We start from the raw sequence: 19,099 nt of genomic DNA, 5'->3' as shown, positions 1-19,099 counted from the left end.
CGTATATATTGTACAATCATGTTCTTCGTTTGTATATATATATAGCTATCCCTTCTCTTGGTCTTTTCTTTCTAGGGTCTCTTTTTCTTCATTATTACCTACTACTCCCCCTTGGCTCATTGGTTACTTCCTGGCTGAAAAACATCAACAATTTCATTTTCAGATGGCTATCTGAAGGAAATATTTTTGTTTTTTTCAAGCCTCCTAACCGTTGAAGAAAATCACCAATAGAATCGACAAAGTGGGCCCTTTTAATATATATATATATATAGGATAGGATATGCACTAAATGATGAAATTTAATGCAATTCCAAAGGAAAATGTTCAATTTCGATGGCAATATGGCTTTCACATACTCCCATTAATTAATTCTTTCAAACTGTAAAAATAGCTATTGTAGTTGGTTTTTACATAATCGATGATTGGGCACTAATGCCACAACTTTCGAAATGGAGCTCGCGAAAACTCAAGCCGACGTTTTTTTTCTTTTCCAAATTTTTTCCTTTTCTATTTCACAATAATGATGTCGCATTACGATTTCTATTTTAGCATTTAAAAAATGGTGAGATAAATCGTGAGCGAATTTTATGAGGGTGTAATTTCCATAGAAAATGTGTCAAAAAAATGAATAAAATGAATAAAAACAAAACTTCCTCCAAAAGATGAGCCATCTATCACCAGCCATCACAGCCAGATAAACCAGAATAAGACTCAATTCAATTTGTTGAATATGTATCGAAATTCGTTGGAAAAAAAAGTTAACCTCTAAACAAGTGGAAAAAGGTAACAGAGTTGTACGGTACCTCATCACGATTGATCGGTCATCTGTCATATTCCGCAGAAAAACAGACATCATGAACGACGAGAGTAGTGCAAGAACGACATTCCCACGACCATCGGACGATGATTGAAAAAGTAACCGTCCAGGGAAGAATTATGAAGTATCAAACAAATGTGCCTGTGCCCTTGGGGGTAAAAGCTACGCGGCTTTGATTTGTGCGCTCCACCGAAGAAAATTAACCGTCTTGGTTGATTTACTGTCGTCGCTGAATCCTTAAGAGTTGGGGAAATATAACATTTAGCCCTTCATGTAGGCATCGACAAAAGGGGCAATATTGCGGCATCATCAATGTATTTATTTTTTATATAAAATGATACGTCATTTATAAAACTATCATCATTGTTTATCATATTTCTTGACAACATGAGTAGGTAATATCTCCATGGAGAAGAATTATTCATATGTGAGTAAAATATAATTTTTTTTTTTACTCTATACTCTCTAAACACCTGGTTGCACCTGTTACTTGCTCTATACCGGCTACGAAGAGGGCTTATTATTCCTCTGTTCGGCCATGACATAGCAACTTTAAATATCCAATAAATGTTTGAGATCGCACACCTGAAAACCTGCGGCTTACTTTTTCTCTGCCTGCATCCTCTCTTGCCGTAGACAATCAATTAATTGATTTGGTGTATAAATTTTCCAATTTGTTCGGCTTATATTCCGTGAAACAAAAATGGTTTTTTACTTTTTTATTCTCATGAGACTTATATCTTGCATAAATTAATCTGGAACATTTGCCACATATAAGGGCAAAAGAAAATATGTATATGTATAGCTAGCTCCTCGTTTATTTAAACAATTTTTGCATTATCAATAACATCAATGATTTCCATGTTGAAATAATCAATCATAAGAGACGAGAACGAGAACAGAAGAATTGCAGCATAAAAAAAGTGAGAGAAATGAAAAAGAATAAAGGATGAATTGGTTCTGCAGAGCTCTCGGGAAGGTGTTGAGACCACTCGACGATTATTGCACATTACCTGATCGGCTCCTGGGTATCAGTGATGCCTCAAATATATACCTTTCACTCCTCGAGAAGGGATATTACATTAGTATTCGCCAGATGAACAGCATCATCAGAGAATAAACGAGTTTTGTGGCTGTTCAATATTCGCCATTTGCGGCGATGTAACCATTAACCATTGTGATAGCCATTAAATTGCAACTGAAAAGTGGGAAAGAACAGTGCACATGAATCGAACATTCATTATAATCATTCAAGATTGAATTTGTCGCATGGTCAATCAATACCTACCATCTCTGTAATAAGAGTAACACCATTCAGAATGAGTCCCATTCAGAAAGTGTGTGATTTGAAAGAGAGAAAATAAAAGCTTGACATAAGTTTTGCAGACCTATCCTCAGAGGTAAAGCTTTTATATTTCTTATGTTGTTGACAAGGTGGTAAAAATATGAGGGTTTAAGGTTTAGCCAGCAATGTCACACAATGACTCTTCTAGTGGATAATTTTTTTTTCCCATTGAATTTCGTAAAATGAGTTGTTTCTGTTCTACTCACCAAGTCATGATCACATGATCATTGATATTAGTGTTGAAATAGTACTTTCAATTGTCCATGATTTCATTTGAAAGCCAAATAAATGTCTGGTGGATTTTTTAATTGAGAAACCGTAATTTTAGGCAGAAAAGAACTAAAAAAAAACCATGAAACTTGACACAATTATGGCGAAGAGAAATCGTTAGAATGGAAGATATCTGACGGCCATTTTAAGAATGAAAATAATTTTTAGTGAGATGTTATTGAGAAATAATGTAAGAAAATTCATTTTAATTATAATAATATATCCAATAGGGTTGAATAATTGATTTTTTTTTATTTTTACTTTTCATTATTTCAATGATGTCGATAAACATGTGAATAATAGTTATATCAAAGGACATCGATATTGTGTTGCCGGTAAAAAAATCTAGTAGTAATTTCCTGCTATTAACTATTTTCCTCAAAAAATAGGGGAAAAATATGGAAATATTTTAATTAACAAAAAGATGGATAGATTTTAGAGTGTTTGAAATTTAGATAAATATCCTCAATACTTTGTATATAGGAGATATTCCACATGGCAAATTTTTCAACATTTTCGCACATGTTTAGAATTGCCATCCAAGAACTAAAAGTAATACATATTTGTCTAATGACGTACCAATTTATTTGTCCGTTTATTGATCGAATATTTATCTTTTAAAGATGAAAATAGGAGCCAACGGTAAGGTCAGAATAAAAGTAATCACTGTTCGTGTTAGCGAACAAATGAGAAAATTAATAAAATAATTTTACGAGTTCCAACCGAGCATTTAACGAAAAGTCAGAGAGCATACGTAATTTAACTGGGGGAGGCAGTGAAATGCTGAGGAAGGGGGTAAAAATCGGTGAACAGGAACCATGGCTGGATGCACTCCCTCACTGGAAGACTATATATATATATATATATATATGGAGGATAGGTATTATGCAGTTTGTACCACAGGAGACGGACATTAATCCTATATGGATGGTACAGAAAAACGCGCGAACCTGTTGCTTGCGACATATTCAATCACTACCAGAGAAATTTCCTTTTCATTGAAAAGGGACAACAGTGCATTGTACATTCAAAATGGAAAATTATAAAAGGAATTGATATACACCCTTTTCAGATTTCCTCTAGCAATTTACGTAATTTTTCGGAATACTATTTCCTTAATTTATGGAAATTATAGAAATAAAATGCGAGTGAATGCCACATATATGTATGATTATACTCATATATAATGGTTTACTTGACTTTCTCTTACTTTGCATTGAATGTCATCAAAGAAAAAGACAATTTATCATTTCTAAATAGTATTTTTTGCATAACATCCCTACTCTCTTCAATGGAATCAATGTATCGCCACAATATATAAAAGAAAAAGGTTTCTCATTCGACAAGTAAAATCGATCAAATCGTCAAAGATGAAGATTCACATTAGTTTGCTCGTTGTATTATTCATTGCAGATTCGATTAAAAAAACAAAAACCATTACCTTATTAGATGGTGTGGCAGTAGAATCCGGTGAGTATTCAGTGAAGAGAATTTTTTTTTTTTTACGAGAAAATGTCAATTCTCCTATATTTAATTTGTCATCTCTTTTTTCATTTCTCATATTTAGCCAATGATTTGGATGTGCGGAAAATGTTGACTGCTATTAAGAATAGAAAGTTTCAACACGATGATAGCAATTTGTTGGAATTGGTGAAGAAGGGAGTTAGTGAGGCGGCAATGTTAATTAATGAAAATTCAACAGCATCTCTTCAAGCTGTGCATAAAAAAGCCCAGAATTTAGTTTCCAACATAACTGCATCGTACACCCAAGCAATCTTTAAATCCAAGTCGCCAGCAGAGGCAAAACAAATTTTGCAACGGTTTCAAAAAATTATTGAAAAAATTGTGGATTACACTAAATCTGGATACTTTTTGTCACAATAACAAATTGGACAAAAAATTATTTAAAAATACAATTTTCTCCATGAAAAATAGTAGTGAAAAAAGAATTTGTGCATAATCGCTGCGTAGAAGAAAATAACACGAGGAGGGGGATTATTCTTGCTGACGTATTAGTCAGGCAGACGATCCATTGTATCCCCTGACTGTGGGCTCATAATCTGGCGATGTAGGATCTCCAACCCGAGTTGACCGGAACTGCGCCTATGCTCTCGCCGGAAGTGCTGCTGCCACATGTAGTAATATAAATTATAATGCCCTTACGGTGGTTCTTTCTTTCTTTCTTTTTTTTTTTTTCGACTCCTATAAATTTGCATTTCAAACACCGGAATGGTATTGTTTTGTTGAAATTGCCAAATTCAATTTTCATGGAAATAAATCGCCACTTGACATTATTTATTTTCCCTCATTATGCATTTATTATTAGATTATGTTTGTAAGTATATTTTTAATGAAATGCGAGTGGACAGTGTTTGAGTGTATATTGTGCATGTGAAAAACTCATCCAAGAAAAGTATGCTCATGATGTATTTGATAACATATAGGAGAATATAACAGTGCTATCTATTTTTCCCTTCTTTTTCTTTGCGCTAGTTTTTTCCATTTTTTCACAACTTGGAGATAATAAACATCACGCGAAAGGTATGACTACTACAGTGGCTAGATGCCACCAGCCGAGAACACGAAACACAATGCTGCATTGTCTTGCGACAACTTTGTACGATGAGGTACCAAACTCTGTGTTAAATCATATCTCCCAAGAATATTCAATCGTGTGCTTGAAATTTTTTCTGCTTGAGCGTATCATTTTTTCGTCTATTAAATTCCATCAGCATTTTAAATTATTTTTCAGAGAAGATACAAGTAATACAAGTAATTCTCATTTTACATTCTGTATATGGACTCATTCATTTTTCGCAATGATAAGAAAAAAGTGGAGAGGAGAAAGAATTAAAAATGCCATGCGCGTGCTTTCACCGTGAGGAGGATTCGGTGATAAACTTGATCTCAAGTATTCAGCAGTATATAACTTATCATTGCTATTATTATTCTTTTTATATTAAACAAATGCGGAAGTATACATGCCACTGTCTCATATGTTTTTTCATATACAGCCCGCTGACGATCTGGACATAAAATTTATGGCCACGTGCAACATGGTGATATGGCTTATCGCTATGGGAATGGTCCTTATCAGAGCTGCCAAAAAAAAAGCGAAAATGAATAAATAAATGGTATTTTTCATTACTACTCGAAAAACAATTAAACTAAATGACGAATATAATCTCAAAGCTATGCGTTTTTCTTTTTTTTTTGTTTTTTTTTTCCATTTCATATATTAGTGTTTTTTTCCCCTTTTTGTTTCACTATCCTTCGTAGTTCTTTTTAAATAACTGTAATGAACACAATTATCGTGTGCGCTGACAAGCAGAGTATGACGAGTCGTTGTTATATTACGGCACGGAGAGGCTCTGAGACATGTAGGAGGCGCGGGATAGGTAGCGCGTGGCAATACACCCCCTCGTCCACCAACCCGCGCTGGTTTATTCCTTCTTCACCCAACACACCTGAGTTGGTGTCCTACACAAACGATAAAGCCATCGTGCCGACTAACTATAGACTTTCTTATTCGTTCGCCACACGATATAACGCTCCTTACGCATGCTGAACGCCTCCCCCGTCCCTGCAAAGGAACTGCGGGTCAGAGACTTCGGGCATATTCGCCTCCTTCGCCACAAAACCCCTGACAAACTATGCAAACACTTGGCTCGTGCCTAGATAGGTGTACGTCAGAGTTTGCTGATGATGTATCAAGGTAAAAAATGTATTATTACAATAGTAAAGAAATATTGTGTTGCATCTCGATTGATGTGTTCCATATCATGATCTGATAATTTTGAAATTGTTATGGGACTTGAGAAATGTATTGTTTTTAGGGTTGAATGATGATAAAAATGGAGCTATCGTCAATTGAAAAATCACTGGAGCTATAAGAATAAAGAGCAGGTGTAACGACGATGCCATGCCTCAGATCCGGTAAATACGCGGTGATGTTGGAATAATTTTCGGTAACAAGTGAAGAGAGAAAAAAATCTCTACAGCTGGGATTTTTCGTGGCTTTATTTGGAGGGCACGGTCGGCGCCGATGTGTTAATAATGAGAAACGTGGCTAGCGCGGAGAGTCGAGTGAAGTAGCCTCGCTTATGGTCCGATGGTGCCCGAGGAGCATAACGATTCGCAGAGCATAACGCCACGAGCCATCATATCCTCCTTCCAGAAAGGCCTCCGCACGAGCTCGCTGGAGTCCTCTCCCTCCCCATCGCCAAGCATCGCCATATACCCCCCTCAGCGTATACCATATTCCGTCTTCTTCCAGCCATGAAAGACCCGCGCATCCCGTTCACTATACATAAAATACACACACACACACACACACACACACATACATACATACATTATTACACCCGCGTAGCTCACAACGCGTACCTACTTCCGCGAACTAGATCGCCGGCCAGATATTAGGATCGCGGGGCTACCATTGCGGCAAGTGGTCATTGTCCACTCGGCGCAGGAAGTTCCTCTCTACCTTTTTCTCTTACTCCTTTTTACCCCACTTCCCCCATCGCCACGTTACCATCAAGAGATTTTGGACGGATAATTGTAGTGAAACTCTGGCCGCTGCCATTGTGTCAAGGGTTCTCGAGGTGTAGATAATTGCAATGGACGAGAGTTACATTACATGAATAACGAGAAAAAATAACAAGAGTTGGGAAATATAAATAGCGCGCTATGCGATGTGTCAGTAATCTTTTCTTTTCTTTTTCCATCATCAATTCATTTATTTATTTAATTTATTTAAATTTATATAAATGGTGAAAAACTTGATACTCTCATAAAAACGGCCGGTAAGAAAATTGATGGAATTATGTGATAATTAACTGATATTTTATATTTTGTCAGTTTTTGGCGGGTTGGGAACGTTGGTGGAGACGAGTACCTCCGTGTCTTCAAATTGGAAGTAGGAGCGTCAGGGCGGCACCTGACCGGAAAGCGTCACAGTCAGCGAATACAGCCCCGTTCTTTCTTCCTCTTACTTTGACCATTTTTTCTCTTTTTTTTTTTTCCAACTTTTACCCTCCTCCGGTATTTCCTTCTTCGTACGTTCTCTGAAGGGGTTGTAGTGTCGATGGAATTATCATGTATTGGTAGCATGTTGAAAAAAAATCGAAAACATGGCTCACAATTTATTGTGACACATCCCTTTGATGAAAGAAATGAAATAATCACCTGAAAAATTCACGAGACTGAGTCAAAATCATTCGGCTGATTTGAAAAAATCATAAAAGCAGGATGCAGCGCATATTAGTTGTTAGGGAATGAGAGTGTCTTCATCCAGAGATATATATTTCCATACAATTGAAACTATTGGTAGTGTATTTTATAATATCTCTATTATGTATAGCTCACCTACATTAGATATGTATATAGCACCATTATATACAAATTTTCACTGTTGCCTTGATTATAAATCGATATGCCACTTTTTTCTTTTCATCACATTAAAGAGTCAATAGGGTATTAATTCAGAGACGCTCACTGTTTGTTTCCTAATATAATGAAAATTGAAAGGAGAAAACTTGAGAAAAATTTATACGCTTTAATGATGAACGTTCGTCGAAAACGATTCTTTCTCAAGGTATTCAGAGGACGCCCCGATGTACACAGGAAATCTCAAATGCACCCACCGAAACACCCCGCCCTCAGCGGACTCGATTTAATGTTCCGTTTCCTATCTGCTTTGCGATAAGGGGCCCAACAATTTTTATAGAATACAACGTCCGTCGCAATAGTATTTTTATTACTATAATATACCATCCTCATGAGTACAAAAGAGCTATCATTCGAAAATATCATCCAAGAGAGCGGAAAATGTATATTTGGTAGGAATACTCTACTAGTATCGGTGAAAAAGAAGAAAATTTTCTAATACAGTGGCATTATAATTAGACGTTATTTCTTCTCTCAGTACGTGATAACTTTTTGGGAGATGGCTTCATCTAGTTGTGTTAACAGACTTACATATTCATTTTTTTCAAGCTTTCATATGCGAATTGCATATGCATGAACTTGTATTCTGTTGCTATTTTTAGGAATAATATTTTTCGTCATACAGAAGAAGAAGAAGAAGAAGAAGAACCATTATTAAAATTTTTTGCTTTGTTTTATTGAGCACAAACCGAAATCAACTACTGGACAAGGATTTCGTAGGATTAAATCTAGGTCCGCGAATCGCGAAAGGCATATAGAAAAGCCAACGCACTTGCGCATTAAAGGGCAATTAGCCGCGGCTCGCGAGCACGCTGATGCCCGGAAGCGATAGAACAGGCCGCGCGTGCCATCCTTACCTGACTTACTTTACCTTAGCTGCTCATATCCGACACTGTACCGACACTGTATCAAAAGTGCCAGAACAAGTGACTATTGGCCTTCGCCGAGGATATACTCACTTTTTATTATTCCGTAAAGAGTCGTGCTATATAATTTTCTCTCTCTCAACAATCTTTGAAAAAAATCATTGTTGCTAGAAATTGAACCTTCTTTTTTTATTCGCCAGTCTACCAGTAAACAACAAACTCGGTGCATTTCATGTATGCCGCATCGTTTGCCATGCTTACCGAGTCTTGGAGGGAGAGAGAGAGAGAGAGACAGAGGAGTCACACGCGATACCAACACTCGTTTCACCCATTTGGCGGTGCAGAATGAAAGAACGTAACTGGCGTATCCATAAAATAAAATGGAAGCGTTATCCACTTTATGCTGATCGATTTGGCATGATTTTATAACTTCACCTGTCTATTCGCTAGTCATGGAGCCGACAAATAGCCCGGATCAAACAAGCCGCGATACTCTGGCTGGTATCTGTAACATAAAGCTGAAAACTCTAGTTATAGATGCAATATATTCCGAACAATCATCCGAACCGAATGCTTCAACTAGAATTTGTCTTGTTGAATTTTATGATGTTCTAAACTGGATATGAAAAATTCTCCCGCTCTTTGTTCACTTTCCTTCCCCCCTCTTCCCTCCCCTCTCTCTCTCTCTCGGCATTTTATTCCAAATATTCCAAAACTCATATAAAGACAATAAAAAAATTTATTTCAAGTATCATTTTCTTCCTCTCTTGGGCACATGGTGAAAAACATGGAATGCATGGACAATAAGTTACACAGACGAGAGTCATTGAATTATTAAATTAAACAATTTGAATTGGTTTGTTCGTTTGAATTGGATGGTGGGTGCTCAGCAGCAAGGGCTAAAACTTGTTCACAAACACGTTTATAAACCCAGGCATCTCCTTTTAGCCTTTTTCTGCGTATTCCGACTAATAGTTTTCCATCACAAACTCCTTCCAATAGGCATACTTCCAATTGAAATCGACATGCTTTCCTCGAAGCGAACGGTCTAACAGCAACAGCAGCAACATCTTTCACATTCTCTGTATCATCACTTTCTGTTCCTCCTATCAGAGTAAAACCTTTTTGTCGACAAAAAATTCCTTTTCTCTGCAGGGCACGTCGAAGCTGTTGCAATACATATTCTGGAGAATCACTAGACGTAGACGAAATATTGCAAAGACCTTTCCCCGATAATACAATCGGTTGATCTGGATTATTATTTTCTTCATTCTTTATACGTCGTTTTGGTGTCAGTACACATCTCATTTTATTCAATCCTCTTTCCAAGCCCATTATTACTTTTTTAGCACTACCAGGCGTTGATTGTATTTCCCTGCAGTAGAAAGAAGAAAAAATGTTGATGATAATTCATTATACAACAGATAAAAATTAAATTTCACCACCAATTAAGAATACTATTTACTTGGAATTTGATGGGACAGGAGTTGACGGTGTTACGGCTCCCTTGTGATCACCAGCTCTTTTCACAGGAACTGAATAATTTAATTTTATAAATATCATGAGTGCAAGTGTTGAAAAATTGTAGTGAAAAGTATTGCAAAAATGATATGCACACAGTATCATCTCAAGTCTCTACTAACTAGGTTCATTACAACTTTTCTTTTTCTTTTCTTCAAATTAGAAACAAGCCGTAATGAAAGTAATTGTAAGTTTAATTGCTTTTGTATAATGCAGATAACTCACCGGGTGAAGATGAATCGTCCTCTTCTCTGGAACGAAGCCTTTTTCGTCCGGGTGCGGGTGGCTCCATGAAACTCTTAAGTGGATCTTTCTCTGAAAAAAAAAATGCCAATTATTAGATTAAGGTAAATTTACAGGAAAACTAATTGACAATAAATATCATATTCACCAGATTCTGGGGTCTGAGATAAAACATTGTATGTTTTGCCATTATTAGGAGATTTCCTAGGCTCTTTATTGCTCGGTGATTGATCCAATTGAGTTATAAAATTATTTAATGAAGGTACCATCTGTGCGCCCAAGTATTCTCCATCCTGTTATATTATAAATTATAATTTATCATTGATATATGATAATTATGTATTGTTGTAGAATACTTACGGGTTGACGTCGGAAATGAGGCCTGGAAGCACTCGAAATGCGCAATGACAATCCTCTTAGTTTTCGATCAAGCAGCAAAAGATACGTAGCAGTTGTGTAATCTGTCCTTGTACTTTTCGACAGGGCTTTCCATACATCTCCCGCTGATTCAGCACAGATGGCTGACATTGTGTTCAAAACCTCATCGTTTCGTTCCAACTATTATGTTTATATAATTTATAATTAATAATAAAAAATTGAATAAGAGTAAAAGTAATACAGATGAATTATCAGGCATTTACATTGGTTTTTTTGACAACAGTCACCGGAGTTAAAAAGCCAGCTGTTACCCAAGGGTGGCTGCAGAGTTCCTCAATTGTAATTCTTTTTTTCGGATCAATTTGCAGCATTGCACGTATTAATCTCCTGCTACCGTTTGATAACCAACTGGGTTCATCATATTTACCGCTCTGCAACAATTTAAAAAAGACAAAAAAATGTACAAGTCCTAGTTAATAGTAGGTATTACTATTAGCAATAATAAATAAAAACAACTTACAAGGATTTTTCTATACAAACTTTCAATGCTGTTATCATCAAATGGAAGAAAACCGCACAAAAGTGCATACAATAACACTCCCATACTCCAAATATCAACTTCTGATCCTAGGAAAAATAACGACTAATTGGTCATTTTGTTTTTAATTATAGAATATTTTGTTTGAGAGATTGAAATTTTAATTTAATTTAAAAACAAAACATGGATTGACATTTTGACACTGGAAAATACTTAAAATACCTAAATATTTTTTGCCAACAATTAATTCTGGAGCTGCATAAGTTGGAGATCCACAAGATGTATATAAGTGAGCCTGCATACCACCTTTGGGTTTGGCGCAGAGTCCGAAGTCTATCAATTTCAAATTTTGATCTTTGTCCAGTAGAATATTTTCCTACAAATCAAAGCAACGCAATAAAGGTACTTTTTGTAATGACTTTGCCATATTATATTAACGCGACTCACTGGTTTTAGATCTCTATGGGCGAAACCTAAACTATGAAGATATGCAACTGCTGATACAATCTGTCGGAAAAACTTTCGAGACTCAGTTTCAGACAATCGGTTTTTTTCAACTACAACATGAACAACAATGTCAATTAATATGAGGAAAAATGAATTTCATGATTCTTTATAACAATACCTAATTAATACCATATTAATCTTACCAATGTGATCAAAAAGTTCACCACCTGAACAATACTCCATGACCATGAAATAATGACTCTCCGTCTCAATAGTTTGATAAAGTCTGCAAATATGTTGATGAACCAATGTCTTCAAGGCATCAACTTCAAGCTTAACCCTTGGCAAGTCATCCTGTATTAATGAAATATCATTTAATCATTTATTGCCAATCATTTGTTTTCTATCAAGAAAATAAATAAATAAATAAATAAATAAAAATAGGAATACACCTACACCCAGTGCTGATTTTTCCATTATTTTAACGGCTACCTTTTCTCCAGTTGCAATATGTGTAGCGAGTTTAACTTTGGCGAAACCACCACAACCAATTGTCTTATCGAGTTCATAAAGTCCTTTAAGCACTGCATATCGAACCATCTTAACATTTGTTGATTCTTTGGACTTGTCACAAGTTTTCAACTCCCCAAAAACTCCTCCTCCTCTTGCAAAATTCTTGTGCTCAAATTAGTACCACCAAGTACCACGAAAAAACAACTGATAACCATTGGCCTTTTCTCAAACAAATAATAATTTTGTAAAAAATAACGTAAACCACAGATAAACGAAAATCACAATACCTGTCTCCCTGTCTGTCCTCTGTCCTGCCGATCCAGCAAGAATGCGACCTTCCTAGTGGTGGCGTAACAAAATAATTTGAGTATGTACGTTTGTTGGTAAAACAGATAGATAGTAGGTTTCTTTATGGTAAATAATCTTTTGATTCATATCAGTTAACGTCGATAGAGTAGAAACTGTATTTTTTTTATTAGGGGACACGGCGGCAATTTTCTCCACATTGTTCACGGCAGTGTAAAATTATTATTAACCTAGAGCTTAAAGTGGCACATCCATACATCTAATTATACACAACTTTTTCAACAAATGGTAATTGACACGCTGATTATGTAGGTAGCTGGCCACAATCATGTTCTCTACATTATTATAGAAAATAAAAGTAATTGAATCGCACATGGCTGATGTGTAAATCATTTTTTCAATGTCAATTTATTATTTTATATTATTGATTGTGTTTATTCATTCACACCTTCAATATGTCGATATTTTCATCAGAGTTATGCTACTATTCAGTAATTAGAAAGTAAGATTATGGGGGTAAAATATATAGCCAATCTAAAATTTATTTAGAAAAATAAAATATATTTTCTTACTTATTATTTCAATTGAATAATCATTGATTAAAACTGTAATACTGCAATAGACAATTTCAATACAATACAAGAATAGAAGAAAAATTTATTATATTATGATGAAACTTTCAAATCAACGTTTATTTTGCTATGAATATTTATTGCACGATTCATAAACAATTTCGGCAAATTACCACAGTCTCAATCTTACATTTCCAAAATGGCTTTCTCCAATATGTGTCCTACAAATGGCAAAATAATTTCTCTTGAATTTGTCATTTTATAATATAATAATAAACCTACTGTCAGAACTATGATCAATTGATAACAGCCCCCGATTGTTGGTTGGAATTGCTGGAGAAAAGGCAAAAATCGTATATGAAGTTGGTGAAAATGAGAGAAAGAAAATGCGGAAACGGAAAAGCCAACACCCCCCATACGCGCTTGCGCAGTTCTCCTCCCTCTACCCCCTTTGCTACTCTTTACGCCAAGCAGTATGGTATATGGTATATGGTATATATACACTCCAATTCCGTCTGTTTCTTTATACTTGTATGGGCTAGGCTAGTGGGACTAGTGTATACAGAGAGCACTCTCCCTCATATATCCATACTAATGTATCGTTTAGTTCGTTGATTGGAGTCGTAATCAGAGATAGCACACGGTTGTGATACTCCAACTTTGCATAAAATTCAGTTTCATCATCGATTATTGCCATTACTTGTGATAAGATACTTTGAAAAATAGTACAAACTGTATACTATTCAATTTTCATCATTTTTTTTTTGTTTTAGACGATTTTCTTTTCTGGTGATATTAAAACATTCTGAAAACTATTTCAACATAATTGTAACAAATTCGTCTGAAAATTGAGTGATCCATATAACATTTTTTTCTTTTTTTTTAATCAATGAGTGAATAAAAAAAATAATTGATGAGTGAAATATAAACATTCTTTCGTCAATTGAGAAGTAAAACAAGTGTAATTTTATTTTCCCTCTAGTTGTTGTTTTATATCTGTTATTCATAATCTCACATGGTTTTATGTGCAAATAAACAAAAAATATAAACAGCATGTAAATTTAAAAAATACCAATTGAATATATTCTTTTACTAATTCATATAGTTTTTTTTTTCTTTCATGAATGCTCTTATTTATAGTTTGAACCAATTCCTGAAAATAATAATGCTCATTTCCTGACAACGATCATGCATGCAATATATGACTCATAATCATCAAAGAAGCTTGCCATGTAATCTTATTATCGGAAGTATTGATGACGTGTAGATTGGCCGTTGAACATTGTTGCTTCAAAAAACATGGTCACAATTTTTTTCCCTCATGCTCTTTCTATTATTATTAATATTATTATTATTATTATTATTATTATCATTATTATTATCATTATTATTCGATTGAGTTATTTAATTTGTCATTTGGAGACGACCAAATGTCATTTGTCATTTGGAAACATTGATAATAATAATATATTATGTTGAGATACCTAAAAATTTTCCATAGACTAATTAATAATAGTTGTAGATCTCTGTTTGCATTATATATGCTGAAAATAATTCTGCGGAAATCAATGGTATGAATCAATTTGAGATCTGTCCACCTTTATTTCAGCCATGAAACTAATAATAAACTAGTATATTTCAATTGAATAAAAATTTCCATCTATGGATGTGATGATAACAGTTATTAATGGAGTATTGTAATAGCGAATAATGCGTTTTCTAAGTGTAGTTTTTTTTCCAAAGTGCCGCCATTTTGAAAGAGGAAGAGGATAGTGTCATCGCCTTGGTAAACTTCTCCTATAGTCCCAATCGTCTTTTCAAAAAGGTGATTAAATTGAAATGAAGATGAATCTTCTTATGGGCGAACGTGAAATTTTCTGCTTTTACAGTAAGTGATGCATGAGATGATCATTTTATTTCGATCGTTGTATGTTTATTATATTATTATTATACATATTGTCAGTCCTGTTTCGATAATTTCTGACAATTTGATTATTTGATCGAATTCTCAATTTGAACGTCAACTATTCTGTACTTTTTTTTTCTTATTGTTTTTTGACAATGTCATGTTTACAATGAAGCAAATGGTCCTGAATCAATTACATTTGTTTATTTACTCCTCATTATAGTGTGTCTATACGTCATTGCATTCGAGGAAAAAGGAAAAAGTAATTGATTTTTTATAACTTTCAGACTCCTTCAACTCATAATTATGGAATTATTGTGTATTATGGTCACTTGTCATTTGCAGGTACAGCAGATATTCATGAAATCACCGTATATATCATCAGAGAGGCATAAGAATGGATGAAAAATATCCATGTGAAAACGTTCCTAGTAAGCAATTGAGAACACGAAAAAGTATGAATCCAGAGCGTGTGGGACAGATGATAGGGAAATTTACCTCAAATAGCCATGGGGCATGAAATTTATTTAGTGGAATATCCCATCATGTTCGGGTGGAATCAACATTTGTCAAGAATTCTGTAGAGTGGCTTGAAGGTAGACTGAGGAGGACAAGCTACAACTATTCAATGACACTCAATTTATACAGATACAGATGACTACGGTGATGATGATGATGATGATAGAGATGAGAAATGGGCATGCGTTCATCGCGTACATACTCTTGAGAATTATTCTAAGGCTACTCTCACTATCATGACTAATCCTTTTTTACAGTAATGAATATTGAAAAGGATATTAATAATGGCTATTCATTCTGCTGGGAACAGAACAACTACCGATCATGGATTGCCGTTGGAAGAGGTGACAATGGTACTTACAGGTATTTTCCTGGGGCTCCTGATCCTCATTACTATTGTCGGTTAGTTAAAAATAATTACATTGAATAATTTCATATCTAAGGGTGTTTTGAAACAATCACATATATATTTGTACTAGTGTAAATATTAATACAATGGAATATTCAACGATGAAAATATGGATTGTCAGGAAAAATAAAAATTTTCATCATTTTATGATGATAGTGTGAATAGGTGGATTTTTTCAGAAATATATTCATTGGAAAAGCAATCTTCCCTCGCCATCAATATTGAATAATCAGTTTACAGATGCCTTAAGGAGGGAAACAAATTGTTACAGGAAATGTATTCGTTATAGCAGCCATTCTATTGGACAGAAATTTACAATCCGTTGCAAATTACCTAATCATCAGTCTTGCGGTAGCTGATCTCATGGTAGCCTGCCTAGTTATGCCGCTCAGCGCTGTTTACGAGGTATATATATATCTATATATATATAGATTTCAATATATCCCACCAACTAATTCCATCATACTAACCATGCAAATTATTATTATTATTATTATTATTATTATTATTATTATTATTATTATTATTATTATTATTATTATTATCATCATCATCATCATCAGCATCATCGTCATCATTTTTTTAATATTAAATTCGTAAAGTATTCCAGAGAGCTACAATTGTCAGAAAATTTTCACTATTAGAAAAAGTATTAGGGAATCAATTGCTTTACTCCAATTCCAAATGCCAAAGCTAATAAAGAATAAACATTCATGCAAATGGAGAAGGAATAGGTACGCTTCAGAACCGACCTGTACAGGTAGGATCAAGCTAAATAGTTTCACGCTTAAATGGAGAGTTGAGTTGAGTTGAAATTGATTTTTATCTGTGATAAAATATATGATGTTGACATTGAACATTCAAAATTTAAACACAATATTAACATGGAACAGCTCAATTCGAGTTAACAGCTGTATGCTGTTGATACTATTTTCAGGATCGTTACATCATAAATAATCAAAAGAAAGGATATACTCTCAGTTTTTAAATTTTTAATTTCAGATAAATTCAGGATGGTCATTGGGCCCCGAACTATGTGACATATGGACGAGCAGTGATGTTCTGTGTTGCACAGCGTCAATACTGCATTTGGTAGCAATTGCTATTGACAGATATTGGGCGGTGACGGATATCAAAAATATTCAGGTTACAATTAGGTTTCGGTTATATATCCATATGTAATTTTCATTAATTCGCGGAGTTGTTCTTGGTAGAAGGAAAACTTGGCTTATCATTAAAAAGTGAAAATAACTTTTTATATTTTCAGGGAAGAAATCCAAAGAGAATCTCTCTACTAATTGTTGGTGTCTGGATTGTGTCTTTAGTGGTCTCGTTGGCACCGCAATTTGGATGGAAAGATCCCGCCTATATGGAGCGTATTGCTCAGGGAAAGTGTCTAGTTTCCCAAGATCCTGCATATCAGGTAAATTTCCAATTCATATTATCCTCATGATTGCATACAATTAAAAGTTTACTTTTCATCTTGTGATACTAAAGTTTAACTATCATCATATCCAATTCACAGATCTTTGCAACATGCGCCACATTCTACGTACCCCTCTTAGCTATTCTGTTCTTATATTGGAGAATATTCCAAGAAGCGAGGAAGCGTATAAGGAAACGCCCTGGAACCAAAGTTCATCAATCCCGACAGGGAAATGGACTTCTCAAACTCGTTAAACGCAGGTGGCATATTATTCGGATTCGATAAATTTTTTCAACTTTACATCGTTGTATTTATTGATAATAATTTCTGGATATCTAATATTTCTGTATATTTAATGATTTTTGAGACTAGACAAATAATGTGAATTTGTCTCTTATCCAAATGCAGAACACTTGAAGAGTCAACTGCTTTTACAATAACACGATCTACGCCAGAACATTCTTCAGCATCACCAGAGAAAACATCATATGATGGCAGTACAACGGTACAAGCAACATCGGTATCAACAACAATAACAACGATATCAACTACAATGGGGACTATAATGTCAACCGCATCCACTGCAATTGTGGTGCAAAGTTCGCAGCCACAAATTATCACAAAAACAATCGAAGCAAAGCGTGAGAGAAAGGCAGCTAAGACGCTTGCCATAATCACGGGTGCCTTTGTGGCATGTTGGTTTCCATTTTTCTTTGTTACCCTACTCCAAGCTATCTGTACTGTTTGTTATCCACCTGAACTATTAGCTAGCGTCTTTCTATGGCTAGGTTATTTTAATAGTACCCTCAATCCCATAATTTATACAATTTTCTCACCCGAATTCCGTCTGGCCTTCAAAAAAATGTTATGTATGGGTACACGCTCCGTTGCTCGCTAACGCCAAATATCGAGTGTATCATCCAACCAGACAATGATCTATTCACTACTTGATGTAAGATTAATATGCAAATGCAAATATCAACTACACGTAAGTTGGAAAGATAACGGTGTGTTCAATTGTTTACCAGCAAGTTTCACCAGTATATCCTACCTACAAGTTCTCCCCAAAACACACGTACAGATCCTCCAAACCATTATTTGTTAATTCAATCAACAACAACATCAACAATAAATAGGTACGTCCATCTGTCAATGAGTTAAATCACAGAGTTGTCTATCTATTGAACTCATTTCTTCTTTAAAGTCATGTTCTCACGCAGCGCGATATAATATAATTTTATCGGGTTTAGACCAATACACGTAGAAAAGTGGTAGAAAAAATGGAGAATTAAATTCCCCATCAATTAATCTCTGTAGCAAAAAAAATACCAACTACGACAAAAGTCATGGGCCAGTGAGAAAAATAATAGTTTCGCGGCGCACAGTGACATCCGCTAATTAAAAATTCACCTCTCCCCTCCTAATTGAGATTGAGGGATGAAAGAGGATTAATTGATGGGAGAGAAGTGAATTTTTAATTCGCGGGCGAATGATAAAAAGTCAGTGTGCGCCGCGAAAAAATTATTTTTCTTACTAGTCCCTGAATTTCATGGCATTTTTTATTTTTTTGTTATA

The 19,099-nt window shown here is 34.9% G+C and overlaps 2 protein-coding genes across 6 annotated transcripts; one reads left to right on the top strand and one right to left on the bottom strand.

The window, feature by feature from the left end:
• Positions 1 to 9,467: 9,467 nt before the first annotated feature.
• Positions 9,468 to 12,647, bottom strand: LOC107039071 (maternal embryonic leucine zipper kinase). 2 transcript variants are annotated; one of them, XM_015258512.1, is made up of 11 exons: positions 12,330 to 12,647; positions 12,077 to 12,227; positions 11,874 to 11,983; positions 11,649 to 11,802; positions 11,409 to 11,515; positions 11,152 to 11,319; positions 10,871 to 11,068; positions 10,659 to 10,803; positions 10,493 to 10,582; positions 10,212 to 10,281; positions 9,468 to 10,121 (listed from the first exon to the last, which is right to left on the bottom strand). In XM_015258512.1, exons 1-11 carry the CDS (start codon positions 12,471 to 12,473, stop codon positions 9,581 to 9,583), a joined length of 1,878 nt encoding a protein of 625 aa, XP_015113998.1. In that variant the 5' UTR covers positions 12,474 to 12,647; the 3' UTR covers positions 9,468 to 9,580. The 2 variants fall into 2 exon arrangements, with proteins under 2 accessions (XP_015113998.1, XP_015113999.1); XM_015258513.1 differs by having other exon boundaries at positions 12,366 to 12,647.
• Positions 12,648 to 13,801: 1,154 nt separating this feature from the next.
• LOC107039064 (5-hydroxytryptamine receptor 2A) lies at positions 13,802 to 18,604 on the top strand. Of its 4 annotated transcripts, none has more exons than XM_015258504.1 (9): positions 13,802 to 14,225; positions 15,008 to 15,152; positions 15,394 to 15,432; positions 15,516 to 16,042; positions 16,370 to 16,503; positions 17,101 to 17,244; positions 17,366 to 17,521; positions 17,624 to 17,784; positions 17,933 to 18,604. In XM_015258504.1, the coding sequence occupies exons 4-9, from the start codon at positions 15,949 to 15,951 to the stop codon at positions 18,420 to 18,422; spliced, it is 1,179 nt and encodes a 392-aa protein (XP_015113990.1). In that variant the 5' UTR covers positions 13,802 to 14,225; positions 15,008 to 15,152; positions 15,394 to 15,432; positions 15,516 to 15,948; the 3' UTR covers positions 18,423 to 18,604. The 4 variants fall into 4 exon arrangements, with proteins under 4 accessions (XP_015113990.1, XP_015113987.1, XP_015113989.1 ...); XM_015258501.1 differs by having other exon boundaries at positions 15,516 to 16,091; XM_015258503.1 differs by lacking the exon at positions 15,394 to 15,432 and having other exon boundaries at positions 15,516 to 16,091.
• Positions 18,605 to 19,099: the final 495 nt, after the last annotated feature.

Source organism: Diachasma alloeum, unplaced genomic scaffold (assembly GCF_001412515.2).
Source record: "Diachasma alloeum isolate Michigan unplaced genomic scaffold, Dall2.0 Dall_scaffold_00291, whole genome shotgun sequence".
Lineage (NCBI taxonomy): Eukaryota > Metazoa > Arthropoda > Insecta > Hymenoptera > Braconidae > Diachasma > Diachasma alloeum.
This window is presented reverse-complemented; position numbering and strand designations above follow the sequence as displayed.